The sequence below is a fragment of the Peromyscus eremicus genome, chromosome 16_21 (genome assembly GCF_949786415.1).
Source record: "Peromyscus eremicus chromosome 16_21, PerEre_H2_v1, whole genome shotgun sequence".
NCBI classification, from domain to species: domain Eukaryota; kingdom Metazoa; phylum Chordata; class Mammalia; order Rodentia; family Cricetidae; genus Peromyscus; species Peromyscus eremicus.
Window position 1 is genome coordinate 9,221,944 of NC_081432.1, and position 13,758 is coordinate 9,235,701.

Consider the following 13,758-nt stretch of genomic DNA (forward strand, 5'->3'; position numbering starts at 1 on the left):
CAATTAGCAGTGATATTGAGTATAAGTGTGAAGTTCAAATCGATTACATAATGTAGGATTAATCGCTATTGGCAATGGTGGGCTCTAACACTTCATCCACTGCTCATATGATAGTAACTAACCACAAACAACTAGGGAACATTAGAAATATGGCCGGTTCAACCCAGTGACGTGACTGCATCCTACATATACGATGTCAGCATGTTTTCTGTTCCTATAATGAAATACCCAAGGCCAGGTGCTAATGAGGAGATTTATATATAGTTCATGGCTCTGGAGACTGAGAGCCCGGCGGCACGGCCCCAGTTCTGTGTCATGGTCCCTCACCAAGTGTGTCATACTGTGGTGGATGGCAGCCTGGAAGGAGGTCACATGGGGGGAGGGAATCTCTGAGGTAAAAAGGAGTTAGTTCTGACCATCATCACACCCCACTTCTCCGTGCCACCTCACCGAGGACCAGGCTCCCAAGACAGACTCTGGGGACACCCCTTAGCCACATCCAAACAGCCCTAGTGGGAAGTCTAGTTATGTGTTTCCAGTTTCAACCTGGAGGTTGCCCAGGTGGGCTGTATCTGCTGGATAGCGCTGTTAGAGCGTGTCAGGTACCCAGGTGAACAAGGGCAGAGTGTTAACGAAGGCAGGAGAGCCAAGCCAGCCTGTCTCACTCAGGAACTCTACAAACTCATCCTCTCACCCTCCGCACCAACAGCTAAAAAGTAAATATGAAACTCATGGCTCAGAGCAAAGCCTGCAGCCAAGTGACCATGTCCCACACAAACTCACACAGTCAGAACAGGTGACGGCTTCCGGGATGCTGCATAAGCATGGGGCCTCCCTGACTGTGGCTGCATCTAGAAATGTGGGTCCAGCACGCCACACACCACAATTGTTGACTCTAATGGCCGAAGGGCATTCTTGCCTGATTACAGCTCCCCGTGATGGGGAAACAAGTCTTATTTCCAGAACTCTCCAAAGAAGGAGTGGCCATCTTCCAAGGCCAGGCTGGCCACCATCAATGGGAGGCTTACAGAGGGAGTGAGCCATGGTGTCAAGGACCAGAGAACTGCCCTCCCCAACCCCATGCAGTGAACAAAGGCTTAGATGGAAGCTGAACGTGTGGTCAGCCATGCTCAGGCTGGCAGGTCCACTCCTTGGAACAGACCAGGCACTGGGCAAAGAAAGGACCCAGGTGGTACCTGTTGCCTACCCCTCTTTGCCTCCATGCAAGCTTTGGAACTTGGAAGGAAGTTGACCAGGCCCATGTTCATTGAAAGGCTGCTGGGGACTGTCCCTTCAGGTAAGGACCAGCAAGATGCATCACAGTAGCCAGCAGGGTCAGTGGCTGCTGGAGCACTGTGCTTTAGAAAAGAGCCATCAGCCTGTCAAACCACCAATTCCCATTCTGCTGACAAACGTGTCTTGAGAAAATGGTTCGATGCCTCTGACCTTAATTTCTTCGTTCATTGGAACAAGGGTGAGTCTCTTTCCGTTCCCAGTCCAGCCATGGCTCGTGGTCCTAAGAAACATCAGAACTGTGTAGCAGCTCCAAAACATTGGATGCTGGATAAATTGACCAGTCTGTTTGCTCCTCATCCATCCACTGGTCCTCACAAGCTGAGGGAATGTCTGCCCCTGATCATTTTCCTAAGGAACAGACTTAAGTATGCCCTGACTAGAGATGAAGTAAAAAAGATTTGCATGCCATGCTTCATGAAGATTGATGGCAAAGTCAGGACCAACATAACCGATGCTGCTGGGGTTATGGACGTCATCGCATGACAAGACTGGAGAGAACTTCCTCTGATCTACGACACCAAGGGTCGCTTTGCCGTTCACCGTATTAGACTTGAGGAGGCCAAGTACAGGTTGTGCAAAGTGAGAAAGATCTTTGTGAGCACAAAAGGAATCCCACCTCAGGTGACCCATGATGCTCCTACTATTCCCTACCCTCATCCCCTCATCAAGGTGCATGACATCGTTCAGATTGATTTGGAGACAGGCAAAATAACCGATTAAATCAAGTTTGACACCAGGAACCTGTGTATGGTGACTGGAGGTGCTAACTTGGGAAGAATTGGTGTGATCACCAATAGAGAGAGAGACATCTTGGCTCTTTTGATGTGATTCACGTGAAAGATGCCAATGGCAACAACTTTGCCACATGGTTTTCCAACATTTTTGTTATTGGCAATGGCAACACCATGGATTTCTCCTCCCTTAGGTGCTGCAAGTCGCAAAAATATATCAAGTAGGATTTCAGCTGATTATGACAAGCTAATACCCATAAGAAGCCAAAGGCCTTCCAGAGATCAAGCTGAGGCTCAAGGAGTCTTGGTGATGTTGGCTTTTGATTATTGCCATTTCCTGCTATGAATTTCTCATATGCTATTGTAGCTTTTCCATCCTTCTTTGGGCATAATTTCCCCTCTACTAAGGAATATTTAGATAACCTTCTGAGCAACAACACAACCAGGATCCTTAATTTCAGGCCTTTCTGTAATTATTGTCATTAGCAGCATCTGGTCAGGTCCATCCCCAGAGGGACGAAAGTACCTTATCAGAGATACCTCTGTACTCTCTAAGAACAGACTTAAGCGTCCAGACTACCTGTTTGAGAAGGCCTGGCGGATGTGCCAATTAAGAATAACTTTCTCCTTTCCAAAGTCTTATCTCTAGTTTTAGATCTACCCTTAACAATTAACTCAGAACTAAAGGGTTCCTACTTACAGACACATCTAGCTGTGAGGGAAGTTGCCTGGCCAAGTTGCCTAGCGACTGAGCACACTTGCCAGAAATGGCAGGAGCAGAGATAGCTTGGAGAGATACGGGTCAAAGGGATAAAAAGGCAGTTTTATTTTCAGAGAGGGAAGAGTTGGAAAAGAGAAAAGAGAATGGAAGGACTAGATGGGGAGTAAGAACTGGAGAGGAATGAACTGAGATGGGGAAGAACTAGATTGAAGGACTAGAAGAGAGGACTAGAGGAACGAGATGGAAGATGAGGAAGAGCCAGATGGGGAAGAACAAGATGAGAAAGAAGGAGATGGGAAGGAGCTGAGATGGGAAAGAACTAGATGGATGAGAACCTAGATGGGACAGAACCAAGATGAGAAAATTAAGGGAGAACTTAGAGGGGACAGCAGAAAATTGTAGAGAGAAATCAGACAAGAAAGGAGCTAGGCATGAGAGCAGAATAGAAGCTTGTAGAGAGAGAACTGATTCAGAAGAATAAAGCGTATGGACTAAAGAGTTTCGTGTACGTAGATTCATTTCATGTCATCAAAGATTAAATTATCAGCTGGCTGTAGATTCTTCCCAGACCCTGGGAGGGGACTATTGAGGGCTGGACCCCAATAGTCTCCGATACTGAGGAAAAGGAATCTGTCTGACCATTATTGAAGAGAGAGACAAAAGACAAAAGACTAACGCCCAAACAGAGCACTGCGTGAAATGCTCTCTAGGAGACATGCTGGAGAGGTATTTGTGATCTTGCTACAAGCCTTTCTAAGCAACATGCTAGATTAAACAGCATGATGAAAAAAAAAGATTTGATTTATTTATGTAAGTGTGTGTGTCTATGTGTGTGTGTGAGTTGTGTGTGTTATGTGTGTGCATGCATGCACATTTGAGTGTTGTGTGTGAGTGTGGTGTGTGTGTGTGTGTGTGTGTGTGTGTGTGTGTGTGTGTGTGTGCTGTATGTGCCTGGTGTATGTGTCTGTTTGTGTGTGTGTGTACCTGTGGATGTAGAAGAAAACTTGCAGAAGTCAGTTCTCACAGGCTACCTTGTGGGATCTGGGAATCAACCTCAGGGTGGCAGGCCTCCCCCTCAGTGCCTCAGCCCACTAAAGACCTCTCTACCCCTCCAAAATAGCGTGTTGTGTGGTCTTTGGGAGCAAGTCCCAACTCTAACACAGCTGATCATGGCCCTGGTGTTTCAGGACCTTCACCCAAGGACTCCATCGGTACTCTGTCAGGAACAGGACCACAACTCAGCACAAAAGGACAAGGCACACAAGGAAACAAGCCACCAGGAGGGAGAACCAGCAGAAAGTTCTAGAAACAGAATTGGATCCCAGAGAAGACCAATGTGGAAATGACCAGACAGACTGGAAAGCAAATAAATGTGGAAGCTTAAAGAACCAGATGAACATCCCAAGCTCTTGGTGGATCTCCAGTTTTATTGTGTTTCACAAGAGTAGAAGATGGCAATGGAGGGCAGCCAGGAGGGAGAGGGGAGCGCAGTGGGGGAGGGAGGTCACGGAGAAGGAGATCCCATGTCAGCTCAGCTCCGAGGACCAGGACAGGGGAAGAGGAGCCAGAGCCTGCTGTCTCTAACTAGGTCAGGTGTCCAGTAGTCACAAAGTGTCTCCCTGGAGCCTGTTGGGTAATGACTACTTCAAAAGAGCCAGACAAACAGAAACAGGACGACCAGAGAGTCAGTGGAAAGCCAACACTGTATTTAGCTCCGGGCCAGGGTCCAAGAGAGACCGACCTATACCACACACACCTGTCCCCATGTGTGGCCAGATCTCCTGGGAGGCCTTAGAAGGTTTTCAGGACTCACAGGTCATCAACTGGTCATGGGATAGTAGCCACCATCAGGGCAGATGAAAAGTGTGGGAATAAGCAATACAGAAGTCACTGGGGGCTGAGGAGGGAGAGTTGGGTATGGGGCTGAGCCCAGTTGTGGGGAGCTGGACAGCTGGGATCACAACTCTGGGGGTATCAGACCTGCACTGGGGGACTTTGAAGCATGGGACAGGTCAGCAGCAGCTGGACTTCTGGCCCGAGGAGAGGCCACAGCAGGCCTGGCGGGAGCAGGCAGGGCGGCAGAGCATGGACACACTGGAGCAGGGCTTGCAGCAGACAGGCTTGCAGCAGACAGGCACACAGCAGGAGGATTGACAGCATGAGGGCTGGCAGCTAGACTGCTGGCAGCATGAGGAGGTTCCAGAGCAGATGGGTGTGCAGCAGACAGGCTTGCAGCAGACAGGCTTGCAGCAGACAGGCACACAGCAGGAAGATTGACAGCATGAGGTCTGGCAGCATGAGGGTGAGCAGCAGACAGATTGGCAGCAGGGGCTGGATGAACAGCTCACTGGGCTGCAGATGAGGGTCAGGCAGGGGGCTGGGGCACAACAGCTGGGCTGGCAGCAGCTGGGCACACAGCAGCCGGACTGGCAGCAGCTGGGCACACAACAGATGGATTGGCAGCAACTGGGCACATAGCAGCTGGGCACACAGCAGCTGGGCTGGCAGCAGCTGGGCTGGCAGCAGCTGGGGGCACAGCAGGTAGGCTCACAGCAGCTCTCTGGGCAGTCATCCACCTGCCAGGAGGAGTTGGTGCAGGCGTCAGAGCAGACAGACATGGTGGAGGCGGCCATGGCAGGGTTGGCTGGAGGAGACTGAGTTTGTGAGAGAGTGAGTGAGTGTTGAGTGTGAGTGTGTGTGAGCTGTCTGGTGGCAGCATTTATACCCCTGGGCTGCTTGTGTTGTGCCTCAGCTCCTGGCTTCCTTTTCCCTGTCTGTGTTTGGGGTCAGCCTGTTGTCTTACTAGTGAGGGACCATCAACAAATACTGCTGTCTGCTGAGACTGCCCCTGGGGGAATCCCCACAGAGATGACCAGATCTCCTGGGAGGTAGGGATGGCAGCAGCCAGGTGACCTTCTGGAGGTGGCAGCCACTGTCCTATCTCTGACATCTTAGTCCTTGTGGCAGCTTCTGAAGCTGGGCAGAGGTGGAGGGAGGACTGCACAGGGGTGTGATAAGAAGATGGTGGCATGTGCTTCTGAACTGTTCCATAGGACTTGATGTCTAGGGCTGTCCCTACTGTCAGTGAGAACTCAAGGATCCCTTGGTGCCTTGGCAGGCCTGATAGATTCAATGAGAGCAAGCAGGTGAAGGCTTCTGTCACATTTCAAGTTGAAGTTGAACTTCTCTGGAGCCCCTGACAGTTTCCATGACATTCATGGGTCTTTGTGTCCTCTGAGCTCTGGCAGTTTCTCCTGTACCCTGGTCCTCAGAGCTCCTGTTGCCCCAGGGACACAGCCAGCTCAGTCCCTCAACACAACTCTGCTGCAGGACTCGGGCACACTGAGGACAATGTATTTCCTGGAGCCTGTCTCTCCCACCTACTCATGCTCAGCCCTGCTCCAAGCCTTGGGGACACCCTGGGTTCTGGTCACTTATCATTTCATGGGCCCTGTACTCTGCCACTTTTCTGAGGTCAAGGGCTCATCCTTGGGGATACTCGGAGCTTCAGAGTCTCCTAATAGCTTCTACCTCTATCATCAGACACTGTCTGGGGTGGGTGAGTGGGCGGCTGGGCTTGGAATATCTGTGGTTCTAATGGCGGAGAGAGATGGTGTGTTAGGGTCCTCCATACAGTCAGATGGAGAGGTTTAATTTCAACCAAAGCCTGACACTCGCCAGATTTTTTGAAAGACAAGAACTTGCACACCCAGGGAGCTCAGCTGAGGAGACAGTCACTTGGTAGATCCTCAGGAGGAGTTGTTACAAGGAGAAAGCTATGTGTAACCCAGAGGAAGATTTTTTGTTTGTTTGTTTTGAGACAGGGTTTCTCTATGCAGTTTTGGTGCCTTTCCTGGATCTCACTCTGTAGACCAGGCTGTCCTCAAACTCAAAAATTCCGCCTGGCTCTACCTCCCAAGTGCTGGGATTAAAGACGTTCTCTACCATCACGACCGGTGTCAGGGGAAGATTTTGAAAACTTCCATGGGAATTCCGAGGAGAGCAATGAGAAGCTGTGGCAGACTCCTGAAGACCAGAGGCCATGGGACAACTACAGACACAGCAAAACCAGAATCTAAGGCAAAATAGACACATCCCAATTAATAAAATAAAGAGACTTTGCTGTCCGCAGGACTGTCACTGGGACAAAGTGGCAGCCTACAGAATGGAAAGACTTTTACCAGCTGCACATCTGATACAGAGCCAATGTCTAAAATACACACTGAATTTTTAAAAAATGAGCATGAAGAACACAACACAATTAAAATGGGGTACATGCCTAAGCAGAGAGTTCTAGAGGATAAAACACATAAGGCTGAAAAACACTTAAAGAAAAGTTCAGCCTCCTTAGTCATCAGAGGAATGCCAATCAAACTACTCTGAGATGTCATCTTACTCCCATCAGAATGGCCAAGGTCAATAAAACCAATGACAGCTCATGCAGGTGAGAATGTGGGGGAAGGGAACTCACTTATTGCTAGGGTGCATGAAAACTTGTACAGCCACTATGGAAGTCAGTGTGGCAGTTTCTCAGGAAGCCGGAAATCGATCTACCTCAAGATCCAGCTGTACCTCTCTTGGGCATGTACCCAAAGGACTCTGCGTCCTGCTACAGAGACACTTGCTCATCCATGTTCACTGCTGCTCTGTTCATAACAGTCAGAAGTGGAACAGCTCTGATGTCTCTCAGTGGATGAATGTGTAAAGAAAATGTGGTCCATTTACACAACGGAATGTTACTCAGCTGTTTAAAGATGAAACCACAAAATTTGCAAGTTAACTGATGGAGATGGGGGAAAAATTATCCTGACTGAGGTGATCCAGAACTAAAATACATGTATGGTACGTATTCGCTTATATGTGAACGTTAGCTGTTAAGTCTTCAAAAGCACCCTATAATCCATAAAACCACAGGGGTTAGTTATAGAGAAAAGTACTGGAGAGAAGGATTTCCCAAAGAAGGGAAAATAGAATATATAGTTATGGAAGGACAAGATGGGGCTAGAATGGGAGAATTAAACAGAGAAGGAAACAGAAGGGGAGTGAAGGAGACACACACACACACACACACACACACACACACACACACATATGAAAGAAATACAAATAGAATCACTAAATAACAGAGGAGACAAAGCTCCAAATCAACATCTCTTGCCACCAAATTAAACCTGCAAAGCTGGGAACAGATTACATTAATTTGAGTTGTTGCCTAAAGTGGCCCATGGAAACCCCCAAACAACTCAAGCTATTGTGAAGGCCATTGGTTGCTGTCTACAGATGGATGACAAGGCTCTGTTGCTGAAGACAACACCTCAGGAACTCATTGAACACTGAGGAAGGTAAACATCAAGCTAGCTAAAACCCTGAAATCTACAATGCTGATCAGTCCACAAAGCACACCAGTCCAAAAGTGGCACCCAACTCGTGGGAGTAACCAACCACTGTCTGAATAGACTTCAGACCCAATCCATGAGATAAACCCACATCTGCAACTGCTTGGGTGGCCAAGAACCTGAGACTAGGTCAGCCATGGAAACCTAGCACTGTATTGACTCCTAATGGCTTCCTGCTGAACTTGTGCATCAGTGTCTTGCTCAGCCATCATCCAAGAATCCTCCTCTGCAGAAGATGGGAACAAATACAGAGACTCAAACTGGACAATGTGAGAGACTGAGAGACCTTGGAGCACCCTGCCCTAAATGGGATGTCCCCATAAAATTCCTTCTCTCAGGGTTCAGAGAGGACACAGAGACATTCCCAGAGCCACTGGCGATGGAGGACACTAAGGACACAGAGCATTCTGGACCCAAAGACGGTGAAATTACAAAGACTGTGGCAACATGCATGGTCTAAGTAGATGGGGTCCCAGTACTTAAAGGAGAAGTGGACACAAACCCCATCCCTAATTCCAGCTGAGAACCACTCACAAAGGAAAGGTAAGTGTATCCCACAGACTCTCACCGGGCCTACAAACCACACTAAGGGGCAGGCCCCATGCCCAGCAGCAGATGGCCAACACAAAACAAACTCAAAGGTATTTTTGGAGGTTTTGGTTTCATAATGCTTTGTCTGGACTTTCCTCTGTGTGTGTGTGTGTGTGTGTGTGTGTGTGTGTGTGTGTGTGTTTTAATCTCACAGTTTTTTGCCATATATATATACACACACATATAGTATGCATATACAATATATACATATGTCTATTATTAGGGTTTCCAATTTTATGACATTTCTCTATGTGCAAAAGTGTGTGTCTCTGCACATGTATGTGTTTCTTGTGCTTTTCTTTGGCTCTTTTTTTGCTGATTTGTTTTGTCCTATTCTGATTTTTTTTTAATCCACAGAGAAGCCAATGGCCCAGAAGCGATCAGCAGACAGTAAGGACAACAGAAGACAAGAGACTGCTTAGTCTCCACCCTGCTCCAGACTCTTGAAAAGCCAAACATTTACGGACAAGTCATTATAACATCCTAGTTCTCGTTAAGGTTCGTTTTGACGCACGTGTAGGTTTCTGTGAAGCACCTGTGGGTGCCTATGGAAACCAGAAGAAGATACTGGATTCCTCGGAGCACGAGTTCTGGGTGTTTATGAGACACCTGACATGGGTCCAGGTAAACGAATTTGGAGTCTATAAAAATGCAGTATGTGCTGTTAACTACTGACTCCTTTCTCCAGACCTGTGTCCCTGGGTTTTTAGGATTTATACATACAATAGAAACCTCAATAAGACCACTGACTGTGCAAAGAACACTTAGGAGCAAGATCATTTGTGTACATTTGTGTGTATGTGCTAACATGTTTGTATGAAAACCACTCTAGCCCCCCAAACTTGAGTGTTCTGGGTGGTCTTTGGGAGCAAGCCCCAAATCTAAGACAGCTGATCGTGGCCCTGGTGCTTCTGCATCTTCATCCAAGGCCTCCATCGGTGCTCTGTCAGGGACAAGACCACGACTCAGCCAAAAGATGAGGCACTCTGGGAAAAAGTCACCAGAGTGAGAACTAGCAGAAATTTCTAGGAACAGATTTCGATCCAAGAGATGACTGATGTGCAAATGACCAGTCAGACTGGAAACAGAGTAAATGTAGAGGCTTAAAGAACCAGATGAACATCCCAAGCTCTTGGTGGATCTCCAGTTTTATTGTGTTTCACAAGAGTAGAAGATGGTAATGGAGGGCAGCCAGGAGGCAGAGGGGAGCTCAGTGGAGGAGGGAGGTCACAGAGAAGGAGATCCCATGTCAGCTCAGCTGCGAGGACCAGGACAGGGGAAGAGGAGCCAGAGCCTGCTGTCTCTAACTAGGTCAGGTGTCCAGTGGTCACAAAGTGTCTCCCTGGAGCCTGTTGGGTAATGACTACTTCAAAAGAGCCACACAAACAGAAACAGGACAACCAGAGAGTCAGTGGAAGGCCAACATTGGATGCAGCTCCGGGCCAGGGTGCCAGAGAGACCAACCTATACCACACACAGTCTGTCCCCATGGGTGGCCAGATTCTCCTGGGAGGCCTTAGAAGGTTTTCAGGACTCACAGGTCATCAACTGGTCATGGGATAGTAGCCACCATCAGGGCAGATGAAAAGTGTGGGGATAAGCAATACAGAAGTCACTGGGGGCTGAGGGGGGAGAGGTGGGTATGAGGTTGAGCCCAGTTGTGGGGAGCAGGACAGCTGGGGTCACAACTCTGAGGGTATCAGACCTGCACTGGGGGACTTTGAAGCATGGGAAAGGTCAGCAGCAGCTGGACTTCTGGCCCGAGGAGAGGCCACAGCAGGCCTGGCGGGAGCAGGCAGGGCTACAGAGCAGGGACACACTGGAGCAGGGCTTGCAGCAGCTGGGCTGGCAGGAGGAGGCACAGCAGGAGGAGGTGGGCACACAGCAGGCAGGTCTGCACACAGGGCGGCAGAGCAGGGACACACTGGAGCAGGGCTTGCAGCAGACAGGCTTGCAGCAGACAGGCTTGCAGCAGACAGGCTTGCAGCAGACAGGAGCACAGCAGGAGGATTGACAGCATGAGGGCTCGCAGCTAGACTGCTGGCAGCATGAGGAGGATCCAGAGCAGATGGGTGTGCAGCAGACAGGCTTGCAGCAGACAGGCACACAGCAGGAGGATTGACAGCAGGAGGGCTGGCAGCTAGACTGCTGGCAGCATGAGGAGGGTCCAGAGCAGATGGGTGTGCAGCAGACAGGCTTGCAGCAGACAGGCACACAGCAGGAAGACTGACAGCATGAGGGCTGGCAGCATGAGGGTGAGCAGCAGACAGATTGGCAGCAGGGGCTGGATGAACAGCTCACTGGGGTGCAGATGAGGGTCAGGCAGGGGGCTGGGGCATAGCAGCTGGGCTGGCAGCAACTGGGCACACAGCAGCTAGGTTGGCAGCAGCTGGGCACACAGCAGCTGGGCTGGCAGCAGCTGGGCTGGCAGCAGCTGGGGGCACAGCAGGTAGGCTCACAGCAGCTCTCTGGGCAGTCGTCCACCTGCCAGGAGGAGTTGGTGCAGGCGTCAGAGCAGACAGACATGGTGGAGGCAGCCATGTTAGGCTTGGATGGAGGAGACTGAGTTTGTGAGAGAGTGTGTAAGTATGTGTGTGTGTGTGAGCTGTCTGGTGGCAGCATTTATACCCCTGGGCTGCTTGTGTTGTGCCTCAGCTCCTGGCTTCCTTTTCCCTGTCTGTGTTTGGGGTCAGCCTGTTGTCTCACTAGTGAGGGGCCATCAACAAATACTGCTGTCTGCTGAGACTGCCCCTGGGGGAAACCCCACAGAGATGACCAGATCTCCTGGGAGGTGGGGATGGCAGCAGCCAGGTGACCTTCTGGAGGTGGCAGCCACTGTCCTATCTCTGAAGTCTTAGTCCTTGAGGCAGTTTCTGAAGCTGGGCAGAGGTGGAGGGAGGACAGCCCAGGGGTGGGATAAGAAGATGGTGGCATGTGCTCCTCCACTGTCCTGTAGGACTTGATGTCTAGGGCTGTCCCTTCTGTCAATGAGAACTCAAGGATCCCTTGGTGCCTTGGCGGGCCTGATAGAGTCAATGAGAGCAAGAGGGTGAAGGCTTCTGTCACATTTCAAGTTGAATTTGAACTTCTCTGGAGCCCCTGACAGTTTCCATGACATTCATGGGCCTTTGTGTCCTCTGAGCTCTGGCAGTTTCTCCTGTACCCAGGTCCTCAGAGCTCCTGTTGCCCCAGGGACACAGCTATCTCAGTCCCTCAACACAACTCTGCTGGGGACTCGGGCACACTGAGGACAATGTATTTACTGGAGCCCGTCTCTCCCACCTACTCATGCTCAGCCCTGCTCCAGCCTTGGGGACACCCTGGGTTCTGGTCACTTATCATCTCATGGTCCCTGTACTCTGCCACTTTTCTGAGGTCAAGGGCACATCCTTGGGGATACTCCGAGCTCCAGAGTCTCCCAACAGCTTCTGCCTCTATCATCAGACACTGTCTGGGGTGGGTGAGTGGGCAGCTGGGCTCGGAATATCTGTGGATCTAATGGCGGAGAGAGATGGTGTGTTAGGGTCCTCCATACAGTCAGATGGAGAGGTTTAATTTCAACCAAAGCCTGACACTCGTCAGATTTTTTGAAAGACAATAACTTGCACACCCAGGGAGCTCAGCTGAGGAGACAGCCACTTGGTAGATCATCAGGAGGAGTTGTTACAAGGAGAAAGCTATGTCTAACCCAGAGGAAGATTTTTTGTTTGTTTGTTTGTTTTGAGACAGGGTTTCTCTGTGTAGTTTTGGTGCCTTTCCTGGATCTCACTCTGTAGACCAGGCTGTCCTCGAACTCAAAAATTCGTCTTGGCTCTGCCTCCCAAGTGCTGAGATTAAAGACGTTCTCCACCATCACTGGTCTCAGGGGTAGATTTTGAAAACTTCCATGGGAATCCCGAGGGGAACAATGAGAAGCTGTGGCAGACTCCTGAAGACCAGGGGACATGGGTCAACTACAGACACAGCAAAACCAGAATCTAAGGCAATATAGACACATCCCAATTAATAAAATAAAAAGACTTTGCTGTCTGCAGGACTGTCACTGGGACAAAGTGGCAGAATACAGAATGGAAAGACGTTTACCAGCTGCACATCTGATACGGGGCCAATGTCTAAAATACACACTGAATTTTTAAAAAATGAGCATGAAGAACAAAACACAATTAAAATGGGGTACATGCCTAAGCAGAGAGTTCTAGAGGATAAAACACATAAGGTTGAAAAACACTTAAAGAAAAGTTCAGCCTCCTTAGTCATCAGAGGAATGCCAATCAAACTACTCTGAGATGTCATCTTATTCCCATCAGAATGGCCAAGGTCAAGAAAACCAATGACAGCTCATGCAGGTGAGAATGTGGGGGAAGGGGAACTCACTTATTGCTAGGGTGCATGAAAACTTGTACAGCCACTATGGAAGTCAGTGTGGCAGTTCCTCAGGAAGCTGGAAATCAATCTACCTCAAGATCCAGCTGTACCCTCTTGAGCATGTACCCAAAGGACTCTACATCCTGCTACAGAGACACTTGCTCATCCATGTTCACTGCTGCTCTGTTCATAACAGGCAGAAGTGGAAACAGCTCTGATGTCTCTCAGTGGATGAATGTGTAAAGAAAATGTGGTCCATTTACACAATGGAATGTTACTCAGCTGTTTAAAGATGAAACCACAAAATTTGCAGGTTAACTGATGGAGATGGGGGAAAAATTATCCTGACTGAGGTGATCCAGAACCAAAATACATGTATGGTACGTATTCGCTTATATGTGGACGTTAGCTGTTAAGTCTTCAAAAGCACCCTATAATCCATAAAACCACAGGGGTTAGTTATAGAGAAAAGTATTGAAGGGAAGGATTTCCCAAAGAAGGGAAAATAGAATATATAGTTATGGAAGGAAGGACAAGATGGGGCTAGAATGGGAGAATTAAACAGAGAAGGAAACAGAAGGGGAGTGAGGGACAGACACACACACACACACACACACACACACACACACACACACACACACATATATATATATATATA

At 49.1% G+C, this 13,758-nt stretch overlaps 3 protein-coding genes across 3 annotated transcripts in view; all 3 read right to left on the reverse strand.

The window, feature by feature from the left end:
• The window catches only part of Tspear (thrombospondin type laminin G domain and EAR repeats), a 176,804-nt gene that overhangs the window by 47,637 nt on the left and 115,409 nt on the right, over positions 1-13,758 (reverse strand). The gene's annotated exons all lie outside the window — the stretch shown is intronic.
• On the reverse strand, positions 4,761-5,381 carry LOC131893715 (keratin-associated protein 10-12-like). Its single transcript, XM_059243825.1, has one exon. It carries the CDS (start codon positions 5,379-5,381, stop codon positions 4,761-4,763), a length of 621 nt encoding a protein of 206 aa, XP_059099808.1.
• LOC131893717 (keratin-associated protein 10-11-like) lies at positions 10,473-11,276 on the reverse strand. The gene is made up of 2 exons (XM_059243827.1): positions 10,778-11,276; positions 10,473-10,702 (listed from the first exon to the last, which is right to left on the reverse strand). The coding sequence occupies exons 1-2, from the start codon at positions 11,274-11,276 to the stop codon at positions 10,473-10,475; spliced, it is 729 nt and encodes a 242-aa protein (XP_059099810.1).